Raw genomic sequence first — 22,782 nt, forward strand, 5'->3', positions numbered from 1 at the left:
GTGCTTGCTTCGGCAGCACATACACTAAAATTGGAATGATACAGAGAAGATTAACATGGCCCCTGCGCAAGGATGACACGCAAATTCGTGAAGCGTTCCATATTTTTAAAATAAAATAAAATAAAAAGTCAACGCTCTACATAATGAAAACAGAAACTCCACCTTAAATACTTTAAACTACTAATAATGGGTACTACTGCCCCTGGTGATTCTCCCTTGTTTGCAAGAAACTTCTGAATTTCCCTTCCCTCAGTCTTGCATGTTGCTGGGAAATAAATTTTGCTTTGCTGCAAATGATGTGTACATGAAAAAAAAAATAAAATAAAATCAACACACAGAAATCCCTTGCATTCCTATACACTAATAATGAGAAAACAGAAAGAGAAATTAAGGAAACAATTCCATTCACCATTGCAATGGAAAGAATAAAATACTCAGGAATATATCTACCTAAAGAAACTAAAGACATATATATAGAAAACTATAAAACACTGGTGAAAGAAATCAAAGAGGACACTAATAGATGGAGAAATATACCATGTTCATGGATTGGAAGAATCAATATAGTGAAAATGAGTATACTACCCAAAGCAATTTATAGATTCAATGCAATCCCTATCAAGCTACCAATGGTATTCTTCACAGAGCTAGAACAAATAATTTCACAATTTGTATGGAAATACAAAAAACCTCGAATAGCCAAAGCTATCTTGAGAAAGAAGAATGGAACTGGAGGAATCAACCTACTTGACTTCAGGCCCTACTACAAAGCCACAGTCATCAAGACAGTATGGTACTGGCACAAAGACAGAAATATAGATCAATGGAACAAAATAGAAAGCCCAGAGATAAATCCATGCACATATGGACACCTTATCTTTGACAAAGGAGGCAAGACTATACAATGGATTAAAGACAATCTCTTTAACAAGTGGTGCTGGGAAAACTGGTCAACCACTTGTGAAAGAATGAAACTAGAGCACTTTCTAACACCATACACAAAAATAAACTAAAAATGGATTAAAGATCTAAACGTAAGACCAGAAACTATAAAACTCCTAGAGGAGAACATAGGCAAAACACTCTCCGACATACATCACAGCAGGATCCTCTATGACCCACCTCCCAGAATATTGGAAATAAAAGTTTATTTATTTTAGATTCCACCTATAAGTGATTATCTCCTTGATTCTGGGCACCTCCTTCCTCCTGGGCCTGCCTCCTGGGGCAGACATCCTTCTATAAGTCTGCTGGTCTTTGAGGTTCCAAAGCTGCCCAGCCCCAGGGTCTAACAGCGGCTGGCAGCAAGCTTGCTACGTGGCAACCCCCCTGCACACGTAAGGTGAGATACTTTGGCAAAAGTCGTGTTTGCAGGGAAAACACTTGCAACCACAAGCAAACCTGCCCCTCCCTGGGTCGTTCCCTGGTGGACCCTGTGCACTGGGGAGCCTCATAAAGCAGTTTCCACATCTGCTTGGGGCTGCAGAGGGCTTGGCTGGGGGCTGAGAGTCTATCTGCCCTGGGAACCGCCTGAGGTAGGAACAGAGATGGGGCTGGTGCTCTTCCAGGGAGGAGCCTCGATTTTTCCATCTGTTCAATGGGGATGCTACTTCCAAAAGCCTTTTGCAGAAGGGTCCATCCCTTATCTTGCTATGGGACCCTGGGCAAGTGCCACCTCATTGGGCCTTAGTTGTCTATCTGAGCAGCAGCCCCCCACCCTGGTCCCACCTGACTCCTCCTCCCTAAGTCCGCTGAGCTGGGCTGAGTGGGGAGGGGCTGGGGACCGTGTGAGAGGCCTACGCTTAGGACATTTCTTCACCTGGCACAGGATAAGAGGAGGATGGGAAGCACCCCGGATCCTTCCCTGGAGGCTTCGGACACAAGGCCAGGCTGGATCCCTGGCATCAGGCAACACAGCGCTGGCCTTGGGGCACTGGGCCTAGGCTCCCTCCTGGGGACGGGACGCTGCCCTCAGTCTCCCCATCTGGGCATCCCCCCATCCTCCTCTGGCACAACTTGGGTCCTGCACCTGCTCCCAATTTGCTGCATGGTCCTAGGCAAGGCCATGTCTTCTCTGGGGCTTGGGACCATGTCCAGACCAGATGCCACCATGGTTGCTGAAGAAGCAGGCTGGGATGGGGATTCTTCTCAGAGCAGAGATGCAAAACCTAATGTGTTGGGGTGAGGGGTCACGGGCAGGGCTGGGATCGCCGCTCACGGTTTGCGACCTCCAGGTTGGGATGGGGTTAGCCACCCCGGGTGGGGCCATTCTGGACCAGTTCCCTGATGCTTGTCCCCACTCCAGCCCACAGATCCTGGGGGGAAGGGGCCAGGGCCACCATGCCTGGGGCGTGTGGGCTGGGCCTGCTGCTGGCACTGATGCTGCTGCCCGTGGTCAGTGCCTCCAGGCCAGGCACCGTGTTCAGACTCAACAAGGAAGTGCTGAGCTATGGTAAGAGGTGTGCTGTCAGGCTGTTGGCCATGTGTGTGTGCGAGAGGGTGAGCTTGGGCGTCCATGCCTGTAGGTGTGTGTACAATCCTAAATGTACCTGTGTATCTATGAACTCAAACCCCATGGGGACCTGGATTTCTCTTCTGCCATTGTGTCCCTGGGCCCCAGAAAGCGCTGCTCAACAAATGTTTATTCAGTGGCTGCATGAGCGGAGGTACATGCCATGCCCGCGTGCACGTGGCTGCCGTGCCCAAGCGATGTGAGGATGGGTCAGTTTGAATGGCTCCTTTTGCTTATATGTGTCTGGTGTGAGTTTGAAAATCCATGGAGATATGATGTGCCCACCTGCATACTTGAGGGTCGGGAGGGTGCCTAACCACTGGCACGTGCGCAAGGCCACGGCACACGCCTTGGGGTGTGTAGCTCTGTGGGCCTGCATCCTGGGATGTGTGTGGGGGGCTGTGTGCACACGTGTGCTGGGGAGATGCACACCTAGCATTGCACTCGGGAACGTCCAGGAGCTGGGCCCTCCCTGCTGGGCTCCCAGGGAGAAGCAGCAGCCGCTCTCTGGGCCCTTCTTGGCAAGGCGTCTACCCCATGTCTCTGTTCCCTCCTTCCAAGTCCCATGTGATCCTGGAGAGGGGGCCAAAATAAGGACATCCAGGCCAGGGTGAGACAAAAACTGCCCTGCAACTGCCCCTGGGGAGGCTTTTGGGATGCCACCAAGGTTGGTGAGAGGTCACAGGTGAAAGATCAGAAGCTCTTTACCCCAAGGCCAGACCACACTAGGATAACAACATGAGGAACTCAGGTCAGACAGTGAAGGGGACTTTCAAGGATTCTGGAACACAAATGGTTGTGGAGGCAGGTAGCTCAGGGAAGCAGCAGGGTCCCCCCTGGGGCGCATGAAGCTTTCCGGAACATTGTATCCGGACAGATGGGCAGACAGTGAAAGTGGTCAGTGATCCGTGTCAGAGTGGCATGAGGATGACCGCAGGCCCGCTCCCCTCCCCGTGCTGTGTGAGCCTCCTTTGTCCCCAGACAGCCCTCCCAGCTGCAGCTGCCTGTTCGTTCTCGGTGGAAACAAATAGCCAAGAACACACTGCTACACACCTCCTGCATGGCAAGGCTGGAGGCTTTTTCATAATACTGTGACATCCTCCCCATCCCCTCTTGCAAGCCCCAGGGTTCAAGCCCACATCAGGGCAGCACTATGGACGGAGTCCAGAAGCCCGGGTGTGAGTCCAGTTCAGCCGCAGTCAGGCTGGAGAGGGGCCTCGGAGCACCTTTATGCTCCAGGGTCTGTGGAAACCGAGGCCTCGAGGGACACAGGGGCTCCCCAGGTCCTCTGCCAATTCAGAGGGAAGTTCAGACTGGGCTCCTCCTCTGATGCATCCTTGCTGCACCCCAACCTCTCCTTTTAATTCTACTCAGGTTTGACTGTTGAATTAGCACCTCTGTCAGCCCAGCAGCCCAGGTGTGGGAGAAAGTCCAGGGCCTTGAGGGCTGGGTATCTTGACCCAGATCCAGCTTCTTCTTGCCTGGGTCCTCAACCTCTTGGTAAACTGGGTATAATATCGCACTGACATCACAGAATTTTGAGGAAAGCGAAAGCACTCAGAACAATGCCTGGGACAAAGGGAGCATGATAGGAGTGCTAGCCATTATAATTACAAATAGCCACGTGAGCTAATATTTATTGTGAACTGAGTGGGTCTTTCCAAGGACCCCATGTGACAGGCATCGTTTTTTTTGTTGTTTTTTTTGAGTGTGTGATTTGAACAAGGAAAGTTTAATCTATATTGAGAGCAAACTGGAGTAACAGGGAGTTGGCTAGTAAGAGTTAAGAAGAATTTAAAGAACACAAGCTGTTGTTGTTCAGTCGCTCAGTCGTGTCAGACTCTTGGCAACTCCATGGACTGCAGCATGCCAGACTTCCCTGTCCTTCACCATCTCCCAGAGCTTGCTCAAACTCATGTCCCTTGAGTTAGTGAACAAAGAACACAAGAGTAATAGATATAAGGGAATACCAGTACCCCTAAGGCTGAGATGAAGGTCCAAGAAGAACCACCCCATCATGAGGGCAGAGATCCAGAGATCTTAATGGAGATGGCAGAGCATTGGCTCCCTGTTGTTGCAAGGGTCACAGGGGTGTTTCACTGGGGATGCACTCTCTAGAAAAGACCCTGATGCTGGGAAAGATTGAAGGCAAAAAGAGAAGGCGGCAGCAGAAGATGAAATGGTTGGATGACCTCACCAACTCAATGGACATGAATCTGAGCAAGCTCCGGGAGATAGTGAAGGACGGGGTAGCCTGGCGTGCTGCAGACCATGGGGTCGCAAAGAGTCGGACACGACTAAGCGATTGACCCACAACAGCAATCCTTCAGGGACTTGGAAGTAGCAATTCATAGTGTGATGTCAAACCCTGGAACTTGCTAGGTGCCAAGGAAAACTTTCTGGCTGCCAATGGAGTTAAGAAACTGTCCTCTTCAGGAGTCTAGTGCACTTCCGTGTGTGTCTTGGGCCAATATAGCTCTTGACTGGTGCCTGAGATAAAAGCTGAGCAGCTGGTTCCCTAGATACTCAGTGTTATGGGCTCCCAGTAGGTACCTGGTAGGGCTAAAGAAAGGATATGGGGAGCAGTGACCTAGGCTGGCAACAGATCCATGGTGACTCCAGCATACATCACAGTTGCCCAAGTCAAGCTCTGGAGAAAGTGCAGGGGGCGGGGAGGTGCCAGATCCTGAGAAAGCTGACAGCTACCATTCTAAGCATTGTAGATTGATTTGCAAGGAAACTGAGGCACGGGGAAGCCGCACAGGTAGTGAGTAGCAGAGGTGGATTTGCACCTAGATTTTGAGGGGCTCCTGAGCCCTCAGCCTGCAAGAGAGACTGCTTCCACCCTCTCCCCGCAGGGCTGGGAACTGCTCCTTCTGCCTGTAGAAGGCCTTGTAGAAGCTCCCAAGGAGGTGGAAACTGATCAAGGCCTTGCAAAAGGGCAAAGGGTGTTACTGTTTTTGAGGAGAGAGTAGATACGTGGGATTTGGAAGGGCAAAGAGGAAAGACATGTCTGGTAGGGCCTGGTGGGGTTGTGCCCCCCAGGTGGCCCCCTGTGCGCCTGTGGACAAGCCCGCCCCTTCCAATCTCTGAGTTCTCCTCGCCCAAGGTGTGGGGCAGATGGTGGGCGGTGCGGTCTCTCTTGGCGGCTCCTGAGGACGGCCTGACCTCACCCTGCTCTGGCCCCTCAGCGGCTGAAGCCGGGAAAGCCCCGCTCCAGAATGCCCTGCAGGTCACAGTGCCGCTTTTCCTGGACGAGAGTGGAGGGGTCTTCCAGCCCACCAGGTGAGTGCTTCCCCCCCACCAGCTAGATGAGTGTTTCCCTCACCAAATTAGATACTCCCACCTGCCAGGTGAGTGGGCACAAGAGGCTACAGGAGCTGGGACCAGCCAAGGGGGTCTGATGCCTCTTAATTAGTAGATTTCTATGTACAGAGCCTAAGACTCTGGCTCCTAGGTCCCCAGGGCTGACAGGGCCTTGGATACTTCTTCCAAAAGCCTAACACTGAATCTAGACACACATGTGAGTCTAATATACCCCTCTCCATAAAGCAGAGACTCAAAGGCAGAGGCAGGTGGGAGCACCTCAGACTCAGATGCTTTTAGGAACTGGGCTAATTGTCCCCACCCAGTGGGAAACAGACTCACTATAGCCAAGACTCTGGACTTCCAAGAAAATCCACATGTATATCATGTATATATACTATACATGTATAGGAACTCATAATGTATGTACATACGTATATTCTTACAAAAAGCCATGTACATTTTTTGACTGTTGCTAGCAGCAGTTTATTTCTTCATCACCGTCATCATCGTCATCAACAACAAACAGGTACTTTCTTCCTTCTGTGTATGTTGCGTTGTGAAAATGGGTGCTACACTCTCTGTCTATGTACAAAGTGTATAAATGTGGTATGCTGATACAAAGTTGAAGCCATTAAAAAGAGCTTAATAACAACTTCTTAGAGATAATTAAACCTGATCTGGGGTGTTGAGACAATTGATGAAGAGATTTATTTAGTTTTGCTTTTTTTCTTCTGATTTTATTTTTACATTTGTTATTATTTTTAATTCATTTTTAAAAATTGGAGTATAGTGGCGTCACAGTGTTGTGTCAATTTCTGCTGAACAACAAAGTGGATCAGCTGTATGTATACATATATCCCCTCCCTCTTGAACCTCCCTCTCCACCCCCCATCCTCCCCAGTGAAGAGATTTAGAAACAACACACAAACTCAAATATTTAGTAAAGGATTTACTTGGGAAGGAGTGAAAGCTAAACGTCCCATGCCATGGGCTGCTGAAGGGTTCTCTCAGTTGCTCCCGGTGGACTTTCCTTCTGCTCCGATCTTTAAATAGTGCTAAGCATGGCAGGCTCCATCGCTCTGTGCATTGTCACAGGAGAGCCCAGAACCATACCTGTGTATATAAAAATCAACCAAGTTTTGAATGACGGCAACTCTTTTTAAAAATGTTTAAAACTTGCAAACACTGGGCGGGTGAAAATGCAGCCGGTGGGGAAGCCCCCAGTTTGAGACCCTGGGGTAGGGCTGGGCTGATGATGTCGGGCCCAGGAGCATCAGTGTCCCGAGGTCGAGGATCCCTAAATGATTTGCAGTCTGGCCACACAGAGGCTCAATCACGCGATTGTTGGAAAACAGCGCCAGGAGTCCTTGTTTGTAGATGTGGGAACACATCCAGAATGGTTGTCAAGTGAAAAGAAGCAGGCTCTAGGTCAGCTTGTGTCCTAAGGAGAGTCATGGAAAGATGTCACCCAAGTGCTAACAGAGAGTGCTTTGATGTGACTTTTAACATTTGCCTGGAGAATTCCACGGACAGAGGAGGCTGGTGGGCTACAGTCCATGGGTCGAAAAGAGTCGGACACAACCGAGTGACTAACACATTCACTTTAACATTTCTACCACTTTGTAGTGCCCCACCTCCCACAACTAGCTACTGTGCTGGAGAGAGAGAGAAAAAAAGAAGACTTTTATTCAGGAAAAAAGAAATCATAGGTTAGCTGGACAGTGCTGAGCAATCGGAACAAGCAGCTTTGAAAGGAGTTGAGTTTTCCATTGCTAAAGTGCTACAAGCCAAAGCTGCTGACTAGAGGGGGATTTCTGCCTTCTGTGGATCCCATAGTTTTTTCTTTCCCTACCTTCCCAGTTTTCCAGATCTCCATCAGAAACTAAAATCCCTCCAAGACCTGAGTAATCATCATCTCACTTAATTCATGCCTAATGCTGGGGTGCCCTTTGCATCTTTTCCCTACTGGCAGGTTGGTTAACCTTGCTTGCATGCCCCCTATGATGGTGAACTCACTACCTCTTCCTCATCCCATAGTTTTAGTTGTCAGAGGTCCTTTATAAATACCAACAGTGTGGATAGGCTCCGCACACACCCAGAGCTGATGCCATGGTTTAACGGGGACTGCCCTGTCACTTTGACTCCTACCCTGCAGGATTCAGATTCGGAATGTCGATGTGTCCCACCTCCAGCTGACATTTGTTGCCGATTTCGGAATACGCTTGTTGGCAGCCACCAATTTTACTTTCAAGATCTTCCGGTGAGTCAGTCTCCTTGTTGGGAGTGGAAGGATTTTCAAGGACTCTCTGAAGGTAAAATGGAGGAAGGGGATTTAGCAAATTCAAGATCCCAACGCAGACCTTCTAACTCTGTTCAGCACTCTCTCTCTCCAATGCCTTCTCTCCCATCCTCCATGGGGGGCGGGGAGTGAGACAGTGAGAGAATTTCTGAGAATCCAGACCCTGCTCAACAGTTATGCAAATGGAGAGAGTCATTTCACTTCTCTGACCCTGTTTCGTCCTTTATAAAAAACCCAAGCATAAGAAAACAAGCATGTCTATGGAGGTTTGAGGGCTTCCCAGGTGGCACTAGCAGTAAAGAACCTGCCTGCCAGTGCAGGAGATATAAGAGACACAGGTTCGATCCCTGGGTTGGGAAGATCCCCTGGAGAAGGAAATGGCAACCCACTCCAGTATCCCTGCCTGGAGAATCCCATGGACAGAGGAGCCTGGTGGGTTACAGTCCATAGGGTCGCAAAGAGTCAGACACGACAGAAGCGACTTAGCAAGCAATGGAGGTTTGAGTGGATGGATTCACTTTTATGATTAAAATTATATTATCCCTTTCGTGTGCAAGGCACCTGGTGCTCAATAAAATACTAGACTTGTTTCTGTGCATCAGTCACTATATATGCATTTAATTTTCAAACTGGGGGCTGAGTGTTCTTATTTTAACTCCTCTCTCCTGATACTACCGGTTTATGAGTGCTAGTGGGCCAGCCTTCAAGTAGGATGTTTTCACATGATTGTTTTCTAGAAAATTCAGCATAGCAGCCTTGTGAGATAGGAACCACCAATCTGATGTCCATTTTTACAGAAGAAGAATCTAAGGCTCAGTATGGGAATGACTGGCCCAGGGTCTCACATAAGAGGGTACAGGGAGCCAGAGCTCATGGCCATCTGATGCTATGTCTGTGACCCTGAGTGGAGTTTGGTGGTGTGCCCAGCCTGACCCGGGGGGGACCATCTCATGCTGAGTAGGGTCCCCACCTGTGTTAAGGGGTCAGCATCATACCTATTTTATGGCTGAAGGCACTGAAGTTCAGAGAAGGGAAAGGACATGCCCAAGGTCACACAGTGAGTGTGTGGCCAGAGCCCGTGGTTCCACCACTGCTCCGCACCATGTGACAACGCACACTGGCCATTAACGTCCTATTTGGAGAGGGACTCTGGGCTGGCAGGTGCAGACCCCTGAGTGGGGGAGGGGGTCTTGCATCTGTCACTGTAGGCTTGCTAGGCAGTGCCACCTGGACTCAGGACTGGTGTCCCCACAGTGACCCGGAGCCCCTGCACCTGCTGCTCCCCATAGCACTGCTGGCTGACACCTCCGTGGAGCAGGGCTCCATCGGGACCCCCGTGGTCAGCATCTCCAGCTGCTTTTCCATCTTCGACAAAGCCATCGTGTTTGATGGCCGCAACAGGTGGGTACTGGAGGCTGGGCTGCTGGAACCCGGACACGGAGGCTGTGGTGCTGTTTCTTGAACTTCCTACTTCATCCAATCCCGATGATGGATCCGAGGGCCGGCCCTGCACCTGCCCTGCCCCGTTGCCACCAGCATCATACCTATTTAATGGCTGAAGACACTTAAGTTCAGATAAGGGAAGGGACATGCCCAAGGTCACACAGCGAGTGTGTGGCCAGAGCCCGTGGCTCTACCTCTGCTCCGCACCATGTGACTATGCACACTGGCCATTAACGTCCTATTTGGAGAGGGACTCTGGGCTGGCAGCCACAGTCGGGACCCCCAGAGGGCTGCCCCGCCCTGAGGAGATGAGGAGTCTGAGGCCCAGGGAGGGGCTGGGACCCGCCAAGCTCTCCCCGTGAGTCAGGTGGCTGCTCCTGTTTTGGCATCTAAGGCTAACGGCCACTCCACCTCCCGAGCACCAGTGTGTGCTGGACACGTTCTGGGCCCTTTCTGTGAGTCATCTCACAGTCCTACCAGGTCGGTGGAGGCATTTCCCTCATTTTGCAAGAGAGCAAGTGGAGGCACAGAGTGGTTAAGTGACTTGCCTGAGGTCACCCAGCTAGCACATGGGTTCAAACTCGGCAGCCTGATTGACCCCACTGCTACGAGTTCCTCTGCTATGGGGGCTCACTTCGAGGTGGTTGAATATTTTAGCATCTTAAAAGGGAGCAACATTTACCCAAAGACTGGACGTTTTCCTCAGACAAGGCTTGGGTATAAATCTATTCCCACTTGGGCCCCCTGCTTAGCCTGTGTAACTCATGATCCCCCACGGTCCCTCACAGTCCTTGTGGGCAGGGGCTGCTCATGGTTTATTGATGGGAAAACAGAAGCCCAGAGTTTGATGCCGCTGAGAACATTGGTGCCTTTCTCCTGCCTCCCCAAGAGGCCATTCAGCAAAGCTGGGCCATGCCTCATGTCAGCGTGTTAGGGAACCAAGGAACGGTGACTTCTCATGGATCCCCATTCTGAAACATTGACTCAGCCCCCCGGCTCAGTGAGGAAGGGATTGTAGTAGGTTTGCCACAGAGAAATGGGGCCCATGCAGGGAGCAGACCTGGGTCCCGCCAGCCACAGCCCCGCCTCACTGGGCTCAGTGGCCCTGAAGCCAGCTGGATGTAGTCAAGTCCAGCCTTCACAACACCCTCCGTCTCCCCACTCCACTTGGCCTCATTCTTGGCCACTTCCAAATCTTGGGACCAATGGCCCCTTCTTGGTGGCTCGGTGTCTTCCACTGTGGGGTCAGTCATGCTGGTTCCATGCCTGGCATGTGGCAGGGTGTGGCGTGGGCACAGACTTTTCTCTGGCACCCTTGGCTTTGGGGAGAGACAGGCCCCTATGGTGCTGACCTGGGCTCAGGGGCCCTTTCTGGTCTCCTCCTCAGCACAGCACCCGCGATGCTGGCCCCGCTGCAGAGTCACATCACAGCTGTGCTGAAGAGCAAGGTAAAGGACCTGCCAGAGCCTGCAGGATGGGGGGGCAGCAGCGAGTGAAGAGGGGGGTCGCAGGCAGGGATTGTTAGTGCTCCTCCTGTGGCTCCTCCACTTTCCCCAGAAGGGTGGGGAGGAGGCGGGGCTGACGGTCTAGTGCAATGACCTGGCGGTTGTGGGGCTGCAGGGGAGGGAGGCTCCTCCACTCAGACCACCCCAGTGCCATGTGGAGTGGAGTGCTTTCAGGGCCACGTAGCTTCTGAAAAGAGAACACAATGGGAGTGGATGAGGGCCTGGGCACCAGGGGTGGATGTGATCCTGATCCCCTCCTTCCCAGCTGGGACCTTGGACAAGTCGCCTGGCCCCCGTCTGCCACTCCTTCCACATCTGTAAGGAGAGAGAACCACTGTCCCTATCCAGCCCCTGGTGGGCAGGCTGTGGGGCTGAGTGCATTACCACCTGTGCAGTTTACAGCAGTTTGGGGAGAGTGAGCATTGCTGTGAAGGCTGCTATGTTAGCTCCTGTCATTGCGGGTGGCCAACTTGGTGAGCAACAGTGTCCCAGGGGCCAGGGCCCTACTCTCCCTCCCTGCCCCTTCCCACCCACCCTACCTCCAGTAGTGGCAGTAATGGAGACCAAGTCAACCCACTGTGTGCCATTTCACACCCTCAAGAGGCAGGCCTCAGGACCCCCACGCTACAGATGAGAACACTGAGGCCGGAAGGCAGAAGCCAGTATATTCCTCTCTGCTCCAGTAGTCAAGCGTGGATGTGAGGGCTGGGCCATATAAAAGGCTGAGCACTGAAAAATTGATGCTTTTCAACTGTGGTGTTGGAGAAGACTCTTGAGAGTCCCTTGGACTACAAGGAGATCAAACCAGTCAATCCTGAAGGAAATCAGTCCTGAATATTCTTTGGAAGGACTGATGCTGAAGCTGAAGCTTCAATACTTTAGCCACCTGGTGTGAAGAACTGACTCATTGGAAAAGACCCTGATGCTGGGAAAGATTGAAAGCAGGAGGAGAAGGGGATGACAGAGGATGAAATGGTTGGATGGCATCACTGACTTGATGGACATGAGTTTGAGCAAGCTCCAGGAGTTGGTGATGGACAGGGAAGGCTGGCGTGTTGCAGTCCATAGGGTTGCAAAGAGTCGGACACAACTGAGCGACTGAACTGAACTGAACTGCCTCTTGGCCTCGCCTCACCAAGTCCTCCCTGGATCAGCTATGACCACCCCCGGCCTTGCAGTCTCTTCTCTGCCCCACCTTCTGTCACAGTGGCCTCAGCTTAATCCACTTCTGGTGGCCCACTGGGCTGGGAGGACTCCAGCCTCCCTGGCCCGGCTTGCTGACCGCAGCCCGCGTCCTCTGCAGGGAGCATCGTCCCATCAGCTGGGCCTCTGGGCTGGTATGCAGCAGGCTGCCTGCCTCCGTTTCCTGGGCCTGGTTGTGGCCACTCCCGCTGGACCCCACAGCCCTGCTCTTTCCTCAGTGCCCTGAGTCCCCAGGGCCCAGAGGAGGTGCTGGAAGAGGCCCACTGGCTGGTGGTGGAAGGAAGGGCTCCCAGGCCTTGGTGTCCAGGTTGGGAGAGTCTTCCAGCCAGGGCCTCTAGACCCTCCCAGCCTCACCCTCTCCAACCTTGAGAGCCGCCTCTGTCTTTCTGCAGCTGTGCCTGAGAATCTCCAACCTGGTGCAAGGCCTCAATGTCCACCTGGGCACTTTAATTGGTAAGACCTGGGAGCCTGGGGAGGGGGCTGGGGCCTCTGAAATCCTCTGAGATCCCCATGACCCTTCAAAGACCCCTCCTTTGCATCAGAGGTGACTTCTGGGAGATCAATCATAGGATGTCTGGACAATTATTGGTGGAATTTGGAAGTCTCCAAATTGTAGAACCAAGTCTTTGAATATTTTGTGTATGTGTGTGTGTGTATGTGTGTGTGTGTGTGTGCACGTGCACACATGCGCGTGCCCTAAGTCACTTCCATGGTGTCCGACTCTTTACGACCCATGGACTGTAGCCCACCAGGCTCCTCTGTCCATGGAATTTTCCAGGCAAGAATACTGATGTGAGTTGCCATTTCATTCTCCAGAAACAAGCCCCTGACAGGTCTTCAATTTACAATATGTAACTAAAAGCGACAGAAGTAGGTCAGCTTCATCTTTTTAGTGGTATTTATCAGTATTGAAGAACCATTGGTAATTACTCACCCATTCCCAGACTGATCATAGAATGCACCCTCTTGTGACTCGGGAGGAAATCTGTGCGCAGTGAGCCCCGAGTAAATCCAGGGCATCCTCTCTTTTTTCACAAACCCGTTTTTAAAGCTGCTTCTGTTTGAAGTGCACCTTCTTGTACCTGAGGACTTTCTTTGCCTGGGACTCTGGAGTTTCTCCTGTGTTGCCATCACTGACTTTTCGAAATCCAGAGCTGTCTGTCAATGGCAGCTGCCCTAGGCCATTGGTTGGTTCTGCCTTTGAGTTGGGGGTTGTATCTAACTCCTTACAGAGCCTGGGACAGGTGTGCAGGGCGACGTACTGGCGTTAAGCCAGGAAGGATGTTGGGCAGGGTCCACGTTTATCTGTAGTGACTTCTTCAGTGAATGTTTTTATATCAGGGTAGCTCTTTGGTTTTCTTGGGCAAATTTTACGAGGCTGCGTCGTTATCTCCAGTTTGTAGATGGAAAATCAGAAGCTCTGAGTTTAAAGTCTCAGCATGGTACCAGCACCCTGTGTGAATCAGCTCACCTGGAGTTTCTCCTCCTCACACATCCACCTATTGTCCTGTCCACACTTCACAGCCCAGCTAGAAGTCTGGGGAACATTTCTTGAACTCCTCCACTCTCCTCATGACCCCAACCCCAATATTACCTTAACAGGAGGTACTGAGAGGCCAAGGAAAATGGACTTGGAATCAAAGGATATGAGTATGAATTCTGGCTCACTTGCTGTGTGACCTTAGGGAAGTCACTCCATCTCTCTGGGCTTAATCATTCCATCCAAAAATAAGAATCAAAATTTCTACTTTTCCAATGTGTTGCTATCATACAAGACAGCACAGGTTAGGTGCCTGGTATGCAATAAACTCAATAAGCCTTAGTCTCTCCCTTCTCCCTTCAGAGGGACTGTCTTCATCAAGATGCCTTGGACCCGGGTTCATACCAAAGATCAGCTCTCGCCCTGGTCTTTGCTTCCATCTTGCCTTGGTCAGGGGATGTTTGTGCCTGGAATGACCCTTCTCCTTTCTGATTTAGGGTCTTTAGTCTTCTGCCGATTGGGAAAGTAGAAACCCAAACTGTTAGAATGGTGTCTTAGAATCAGCAGGTTGTGAGCAGCTGACTCTTGGGTGTGCATTTTGCAACTTAAATTTGCTTACTCATGGGCCTTTTCATGCCTCTTTTCTTGGTCTGGGTCTGGCTAAATGAGGTGTGCGGGCATGTGTGTGCTCAGTCACTTCAGTCATGTCTGACTCTTCGTGACCCCATGGACCCCATGGCAGAGGAGCCTGCTAGGTTCCTCTGTCCATGGGATTCTTCAGGCGAGAATACTGGAGAGCTGCTCTCTCCATTCATCTCATCCTCTCCCTCTTTGCCTCCACCTTGTCCATAAGTCTGTTCTCTATGTTTGTGCCTCCACTGCTGCTCTGCAAACAGGTTCATCAGTAACATCCTTCTAGATCCCACACACATGTGTTAATATACGATATTCACTTTTCTTTCTGACTTACTTCATTCTGAATAATAGGCTCTAGGTTCATCCACCTCATTAGAACTGACTCAAATGCATTCCTTTTTATGGCTGAGTAGTGTTCCATTGTCGGAGAAGGCAGTGGCACCCCACTCCAGTACTCTTGCCTGGAAAATCCCATGGATGGAGAAGCCTGGTGGGCTACAGTCCATGGGGTCGCCAAGAGTTGGACACAACTGAGCTACTTCACTTTCACTTTTCACTTTCCTGCATTGGAGAAGGAAATGGCAACCCACTCCAGTGTTCTTGCCTGGAGAATCCCAGGGACGGGGGAGCCTGGTGGGCTGCCGTCTATGGGGTCGCACAGAGTCGAACACGACTGAAGCGACTTAGCAGCAGCAGTATTCCATTGTATATATGCACCACAACTTCTTAATCCATTCATCTGTTGATGGATATATACTAACATATGTAAACAGATAGCCAATGAGAATTTGCTGTATGACTCAGAGAACGCAAACTGGGGCTCTAACCTAGAGGAGTGGGAATGGGTGGGACTTGGGAGGGAGATTCAAGAGGGAGGGAGCATATGTATACCTATGGTTAATTCATGTTGATGTATGATAGAAATCAAACCAATATTGTAAAGCAATCATCATTCAATTAAACATAAATAAATATTAAAAAATAGAATACTAAAGTGGGTAGCCATTCCCTTCTCCAGGGCATCTTCCCAACCTAGGGATCAAACCTATATCTCTTACGTCTCCTGCGTTTGCAGGTAGGTTCTTTACCAATAGTGCCACCTGGGAAGCCCAGCTAAATGAGGCATTGGTGGATAATGCTGAGTATGCCATCTTTTATTCTGCACCCTGGTTTCCTTCAGGCCTCAGCCCTGTGGGTCCAGAATCCCAGGTCCGCTACTCCATGATTGACACCCCTACCATCACCAACGACTACATTTCCTTGGATATCAATGTAAGTGCCTCCTACTCCACTCAGAGCTGGGGCCTTGTTACCTCTGGAGTCCTTGGTGTTCTGCAAGATTCCTAAAGCAGCAGGAGAGTTGAGGGGAGAGGAGCTGGGATGGCATTCCAGGAGGGAGCATGGCATGTAGGCAAAGGGTGAGGCTGACAGCATGCGTGGCATCTTGGGGGTGGGTGCACCTCACAGCCCAGGATCTGCCATGGAGCCGCCTGCCTACTGAGGCTCCGCTTCTGTTCTCTTCCTCACCCTCAACTCGACAGGCTGTTCTCTTCCTGCTGGGCAGACCCATCGTCCTGCCTGTGGATACTACTCCCTTCGTGCTGCCACAGCACATGGGCACCAAGGGTGCCATGGCAACCGTGGGCCTCTCCCAGGACCTGTTTGACTCTGTCATCATGCTGCTGCAGAAGGCTGGTGCACTCAACCTGGACGTCACAGCGCAGCTGGTGAGAGCTGGTCCTTCCGCCCTGGGCACGTGGGGCAGGAGTGCCCTGTTGCCCAGCTTGGGGAGACCCTGCTGAGGCCAAATCCTGAGTGGGTGGGGCAGTTGAAGCTTTGGGGCCACAGGGTGGCTATTGTAAGGGTTAGACAGAGGGGTAGGGTGGGGATTAGACAGAGGAGTTGGGATCGAGAGACAAGAGGTGGTCTGGCTTGGGGAGTGACTGTTCTAAAACCTGTCGTGTGTTGGGAGTTGATTTCAGAATTCGAGTAACAACCCGCTGAACACCTCTGTGCTGGGCCAGTTCATCCCCGAGGTGGGTGATGTTTCTGGTCATTCCAGGGGCTGAGACCTGGGATCGCGGTGGGAGGTTCTCTGGGCTCTAGCGTCTCGGCTGGCTCATATCTGCTCCTAGTGGGGTTCAGCATCTGCCTTTCCATCTGCACATCCTCTGTCTTGGGGTGGCCCCTCCTTCGGCCCAGGCATCACACCATTTCCTCCTCTCCGTGCAGCAGGCAAGAAGTGCCTACACTGTCTCCTCTGCTTCCTTCCCCCGATCCATCCAAGTCCAAGCTCGGGGCTACCTCCCATGGGAGGACTAGACCCCTTGTCTGGTCCGGGAGCCTCCTTGTGCTCCCATGTCCTTGAGCTACCCTCCTGGCACAGATCACAGGTTGTGACTGTCTTCATGTGGCCACCCATCAGCTGGGTGTCCCCGAGGGCGGGAGTCAGGGGTGGACCCACTTCTATGGTCTGGGCACTTACAGCACAGCGGTAGCTTGATCAGGATCTAAGGAATGATGAGTGAAGAGCCCACCCAGTCTTTGCCCCCATGTGCCCTCCTCCCTCTCGCCCCTCTGCTCCCCAGGTGGCCCGTCAATTCCCCGAGCCCATGCCCCTGCTGCTCAAGGTGAGGCTGGGTGCCACGCCCACAGTCACGTTCCGCACCAACAACGCCACGCTGCAGCTGCAGCCCTTTGTGGAAGTCCTGGCCCCGGCCTCCAACTCAGCTTTCCAGTACCTCTTCTCCCTCAATGTGGTGAGTGAGGTGGGCTGGATGGCGCTGGCCAGGAGATGGGCGACTCTCACGGAGGCCTCACTTCCTCCCACACGCTTCGCTTTTTATCCACACTGGTGTCCTTGCTGTTCCGTCAATGTGCCAAGACTTTCCTGCCTCAGGACCTTTGCACATGCTGTACCCTGTGCCTAGGACACACTTCCCCTTACTCTTGGCAAGTCTAGCTTCTCCTCACCGTTCAGATCTCAGCTTGAATGCTGCAGTCTTCCTCCAGGCAGGCTGCTAGATCCCCCATCCCTCCACATGCCACTCTGCCTTTGTGACACCCAGCACTCTCTGAAAGGATCTTATCTGATTTCTTTGGTTGTTGTTCACCTCCCCAGCGGCCTGTGTTCCACAAACACCTGAATGGATGGGTGTGGGTGGGAGACTGGGATATCCGGTGGCCAGCTGAGAGCTCCCACATGGTTCTGTGCCCTTTGACCCTGCTCTCCCCATGTGCCCAGGCAGTGAACCTGAGCCTCCAGCTTTCTGTGTCCAAGGTGAGGCTTCGGGGGACCACATCTGTGCTGGGGTAAGTGAGGCCTCTTGGACCCAGCAGCCTCAGTATGCTCCTCTGAGCAATGGGCCTGCAATGGCCTGTCAGAGTGTCAGTCAGGGGAGCTTGGGACGCAGCTGGTGTGTTAAACAGGTGAGAGGCCCCATTCCCACCCCTCCCCTCTGGCTTCCCTTTCAGGAATGTCCAGCTCACCGTTGCCTCCTCCAATCTGGGCTTCATTGATGTGAGTATGGGGCTGGGGTCTCCAGAGACCCCCTCGCTGGGTGGGGCAGGCCCTGAGCCCGGGGAAGGGGAGTGTGTGCCCATGTTTCTCAGGCCAGCAGTTCCTGGGGGCCTGATGCTGACACGATCCTGGGAGCAGCTGGGCTCTGCCTGAAGCCCGGACTAGGGTGACTTGCCCTCATCCCTCCTGCTAAACCTCTGTTGGTTGATCTGTCTCTGTGTTCACGTGTCTCTCCTGGCCCCTTGCCGGGACGGGCCCATGGTCCCCATCTCCCTGGCTTCATGGCTGCAGACCAACCATGTCCAGACACTCATGGGCGAAGTGTTTGAGAAGCCCTTGCTGGACCACCTCAATGGTGAGCTCTGCCCTCTGCCCCATGTGCCCCTCTGGCCCCTTCCACCCGCATGCTGCTCCAGGCTCTATCTCGGCCCCTTCCTACATCCCAGGCTCAGAGGCTAAGAGGGTGGCTTTGAGAGTCCTGCTGCCTGTGTGTACATCTTAGCTTGGCTGTTTAGCAGCTGTGTGATCTTAGTTAAGTTCTGTTTCCTCCCCTAACCTCAGTTTTCCCTTCTATAAAGTGGGTATAGTAACAGCAGTTCCCACCTCCTGAGTATCTGTGGACCTCAGTGTCATGATGCATGTGAAGACCTCAGCGCAGGGCTGTCTTCAGGTGGCACTTCATTACTGGCTGACCTTGATTCCTCTTTTCTCTCCTGCAGCTCTCTTGGGCATGGGGATTGCCCTCCCCCACGTGGTCAATCTCCAGTACGTCAACCCTGAGATTTTTATCCAGGAGGTGAGAGCCTTTCAGTGTGACCAGAGGGGCCTCCTTCATCTTTGGAGGGAGGCTGGGCTTGGGGAGGTTGGGGGTCACTCCTCTCCCTCTCTTCCTACTAGAGCACACAGTGGGGTCCAGGGTCAGCCAGGCCTAGGAATGCCCCCCGGCCCAGACCATGCCATGAATCAGCTGCAATGAGATGGAAAATTCTAAATGTAAGGAGACATTGGAGCAAAGGTTTCACTCACCCTCATTAAATATCACACCAGGTCACACTCAGTGGATTCAGACCAACTGTGCCGTGACTCTGTGCCCTGGGATAGGCACAACCCCTCTGGAGTCTGGGGAAGGATGAGAGAGGGAGTCTTTCCAGGGTTGTACACAAACCTCCACAGGCCAGATGGTACGAGGGGATCCTGACCCTTCTAAAATGATCCAATGTTGGGATCAGACATTGTGGGCCCAGGGTGACATCCTACCATTTCTTTCTGCTTCACCTGAGCTACAAAAGGGCAACATTCTTCCTAATTCATTAAATAAGACGTGCATGGGGCAGAAAATGTAACCAAGGTCCTTCAAGCCCAACATCTGTGTCATTTACACTCCCTAAGAGGGACTGGCTAAGGGCTTTCAGGGAGGATGGCCTCCTTGCTTGAGAACTATGGTCCCAAGGCAATTGGCAGGTAATAACTTGCTCCCCAAGAATTAACCATCAGCACACAGGGGAGCAGGGCTTTTAGTGGGAATTTCCCCCAAGACTTCCTTTATCAGGCAAGGTCAGTGGCTGACTCACCTTGGCATTCCCAAATCCAGCCACTTGGGACTGAAGTCAAAGGTCCCTAGACCAGCACTGCCCAATAGAACTTCCTACAAGGATAGAGGTCTGCACCATCCAAGGCAGTGGCCACTGTCAGCCACTGGGCACAGGTGACTTTTGGGCCCTCAACATATGACCAGTGTAACTGAGAAGGTGAATTCTAAATCTTACTTAATTTTACTTTGTAAGTGTACAGTAGTCTCACCTATCTAGAGGGAGACACATTCCAAGATGCCCAGTGGATGCCTGAAACTGCGGATAGATAGTACTAATGGGTGGGAATCACACACAGCGTAGATCCACTGGGCCAAGGGATGACTCACATCCAGGATGGGATGAGTAGGATGGCATGGGATTTCATTATGTGACTCAGAATGGCATGGAATTTAAAGCCTATGAATTATTTATTTCTAGAATTTTCCATTTGATATTTTTGGACCATAGTTATACTTGGGTAAATGAAACCGTGGATAAGAGGGGGTAACTGTAATTAGTCAGGTGTTAATGGCTACCCTATTGGACCATGTACAAGTTACACAAAGACAAGGACTGGTTCTGGTTATTTTTCTGCTGGGTTCCCAACACCCGGCACAGGGCTTGGGTCGTAGTAGAGGCTCAATGAAGATTGAAGAAAGAAAGAGAAAGAGGAAGAGGAAGGAAGAAAAAAGAAGGGAGGGAGGGCGAAGGAAGGAAGGAAGGAAGGAAAAGATCAGTAGGCCCCCAGGAAGTTTCTGCAGTGCAGTGTAGACAGTAGGGGACATTTGGTCGGGGGGGGATATGCCTGATTTTGCTAGAGAGGCTTGGACTTGGAGAAGATACTCAGTGGTCTGAACTCCAGGTCATAAAACAGAGGTGGTCCTGACCACGTATGAAGCCTGAATCAAGCTCAGCTCCACACTGAGTGCTCTGCCTGTGTGATCTGGCTGCATCCATCTATCAGTAGCAGCCTTGCAAAGTGGATGCTTTACCGTCCACGAGAGTCAGCAGGAAACCGAGGCTGGAGAGGCAGTGGCTGCGCTCGGGACACGCAGCAAGAGCGGCAGAGCCTGAGCTAGAGCCAGGCTGCTGGGCAACTGGGGCCCTACCTCCCCCGAGCGGCTTCTCACCTGGCCCATGGCTGTGTCTGTCTTTCAGGGCTATGTCGTGGTGTCCAGTGGACTCTTGTACCAGCGCTGATGTGGGACCACTGGGAGAGCTGCTCTGGGGACACTTTGGCCTCAAGCCTCTTGGGAAACTGAGTCAAAGCCACACTTTCATCACCACACTTAGTCATCACCACCAAGTTGGTTGGCCCAGCTGGGCTGCTACATCCCATGCTGCCCCCTTCCCTCCATACCCCCTTCCTTCCTTCATCCCGTCCTTATGGGGAGCAGATAGCTCCTCCAGGCTGTATAGATCTTGCATTAAACACCTTCTCTTGAGCTGCAACTTCCAGCCAGGCTTGGCAAACTCTTTGCATACTGCAGGCCAGTTCCCTACATGCAGGGCCTGGTCCTGTCTGTCCCTGGAGCCCCCAAAGCTGGCCTGGGAAAGAGAGAGGATGTGGCCATGTCCCTGCTGACCATATCTGTTGACAGCATCACCTCCTAGCCCAGGGGAGCAACGTGGACGAGCTGAAGTTGCGAATGCCACAATGGCACTTCAGGCGTGTGCCCTCACCTGGCAGCATTTCTTCTCTCAGAATCACATCCCATCCTTCTCCTAGAACCTCATGAGCCCTGAGAGTTCTGTGGGCAGAGCATGCAGTCCCATCTCACAGAGGCAGAGATTAGGCCCAGCGAGGATGGGAGTGTGCCCCGAGTCTCCGAGCTGGGGGATGGCAGATGCCCAGGACTGCCACCTTCCTAGGATTCAGACCTAGATGCCCAGTCCTCTCTTCCATCACCAGCATTCCCACCTGGGGTTGGACTTTAGGTCATGAGCCTCAGGTGACAGACACTCACTGTCTTCTCCAACAGCTTCTCCATCTCGGTTTATGCGGCTCACAGGCGAGTCTTTGTTCAAGGGAGGCAGGATCTGCTTCCTGGGCCTGTGTCAGACACTGACCATGTCTTATTCCTTTTTGCTGTGAAACCTCTTCAACCCCAGTGGGTCACAGGTGACAAGATGACTTAGGGGAGGCTGAGGGGTGCAAACGCTGGCAGGATGAAGCCATGTGATTTTTCTCTTTCTGATAAGCTAATCTTTTAGCCAGAGATCATATTCCTTCCTTCCCAGATACACTGGATTCAGGTTATGTTTATGTTTCTCTGGGGAGTAAGGGTGTCCAGATTTCCAGCATCAGTAAGCAAAGCCCTTGGGACAGCGGTACACTAACCTTCCCCCTGTAATGGTTATAAGTTCAACCCTAAAGGCCCTGAGTGACAGGCCGAGGGGCCTGGAACAAGCCCGGAGTGTTAGTGGGAGGAGGTGGGGGTGGTCCTGAAAGCTGGAAAGGGCCAAGCTATAAAATTCCACCTCATGATTTCGCCCAGGACAGTGAAAGGTTGTTGTTGAATCATGCGAATACACCGGGATTCTTGGCCCCCGGAGGAGAGGAATTCAATCCGGGGCCAGAGACGAGGCTTGATCGCTCAGAGCTTTTATGTAATGAAGTTTTATTAAAGTATAAAGGAGATAGAGAAAGCTTCTGACATAGGCATCAGAAGGGGGCAGAAAGAGTACCCGCTTGCTAGTGTTAACAATGAAGTTATATACTCCAAAGAATGTCTGGAGGTTGTAAAGACCTCATCAGACCTACTCCCATAATTTACATTTTAAGATAATAGAAGGTTGAATCCAAAGACTGTCCTTAGGCAGGATACATTATTGTTATATAACCCTAAGGAATGTGGAGAAAAAAAAAGTTTGTCCTTTCTTCCTCCTTGAGAATTCCAGACCCCTCTCTCCTTGGGGACCCCTAGACTCCTTATCAACCTGCCTAGGAACTGACTCTCTCAACAGCATGGCTTTTATTTCATCTGGTTGTCTGGTGAATTAATTCACGAATCCTACTTTAGCAGGTCTTTACACAGGCTCAGCCCAAGGCTAGGTGGTATGGAATATGGGAGAGACAAAAATTTTGAGACACAGACTCAGCCCATAAATTTAACACCTAGAAAAAGATCAATATGTGAGATCTATTCATTAAGCCATCAGTCCAGAGGTCCAGCTATTATTCCTTTCTTCCTCCTGTTCTTCCTTCCTTCCACCCACCCATCTGTCCATCCATCCATCCATCCTGTCATCCACACATCTACCCGTTTATCCAGTGATGTGGTCTAGATCTTATTTGTACCCA

At 51.6% G+C, this 22,782-nt stretch overlaps 1 protein-coding gene and 1 non-coding gene across 2 annotated transcripts; both read left to right on the plus strand.

The window, feature by feature from the left end:
* Positions 1–107, plus strand: LOC138990584 (U6 spliceosomal RNA). The gene has a single exon (XR_011466711.1). It is a non-coding gene; the product is annotated as a U6 spliceosomal RNA (small nuclear RNA).
* Positions 108–2,315: 2,208 nt separating this feature from the next.
* BPIFB2 (BPI fold containing family B member 2) lies at positions 2,316–20,850 on the plus strand. The gene is made up of 15 exons (XM_070382115.1): positions 2,316–2,452; positions 5,704–5,797; positions 7,977–8,081; positions 9,375–9,521; positions 10,951–11,011; positions 12,664–12,724; positions 15,568–15,659; positions 15,929–16,114; positions 16,370–16,423; positions 16,976–17,146; positions 17,632–17,699; positions 17,862–17,907; positions 18,199–18,262; positions 18,627–18,703; positions 20,637–20,850. The coding sequence occupies exons 1-15, from the start codon at positions 2,341–2,343 to the stop codon at positions 20,676–20,678; spliced, it is 1,380 nt and encodes a 459-aa protein (XP_070238216.1). The 5' UTR covers positions 2,316–2,340; the 3' UTR covers positions 20,679–20,850.
* The last annotated feature ends 1,932 nt before the right edge of the window (positions 20,851–22,782 follow it).

Source organism: Bos mutus, chromosome 13, assembly GCF_027580195.1.
Source record: "Bos mutus isolate GX-2022 chromosome 13, NWIPB_WYAK_1.1, whole genome shotgun sequence".
NCBI classification, from domain to species: domain Eukaryota; kingdom Metazoa; phylum Chordata; class Mammalia; order Artiodactyla; family Bovidae; genus Bos; species Bos mutus.

Excerpts from the sequence above, each read along its gene's own strand:
- BPIFB2 (XM_070382115.1), top strand. The coding sequence starts at position 2,341 with ATGCCTGGGGCGTGTGGGCTGGGCCTGCTGCTGGCACTGATGCTGCTG. Across the intron at positions 12,725-15,567 it reads CCACCTGGGCACTTTAATTG|GCCTCAGCCCTGTGGGTCCA; the intron begins GTAAGACCTGGG and ends GGTTTCCTTCAG. Across the intron at positions 18,263-18,626 it reads CTTGCTGGACCACCTCAATG|CTCTCTTGGGCATGGGGATT; the intron begins GTGAGCTCTGCC and ends TCTCTCCTGCAG.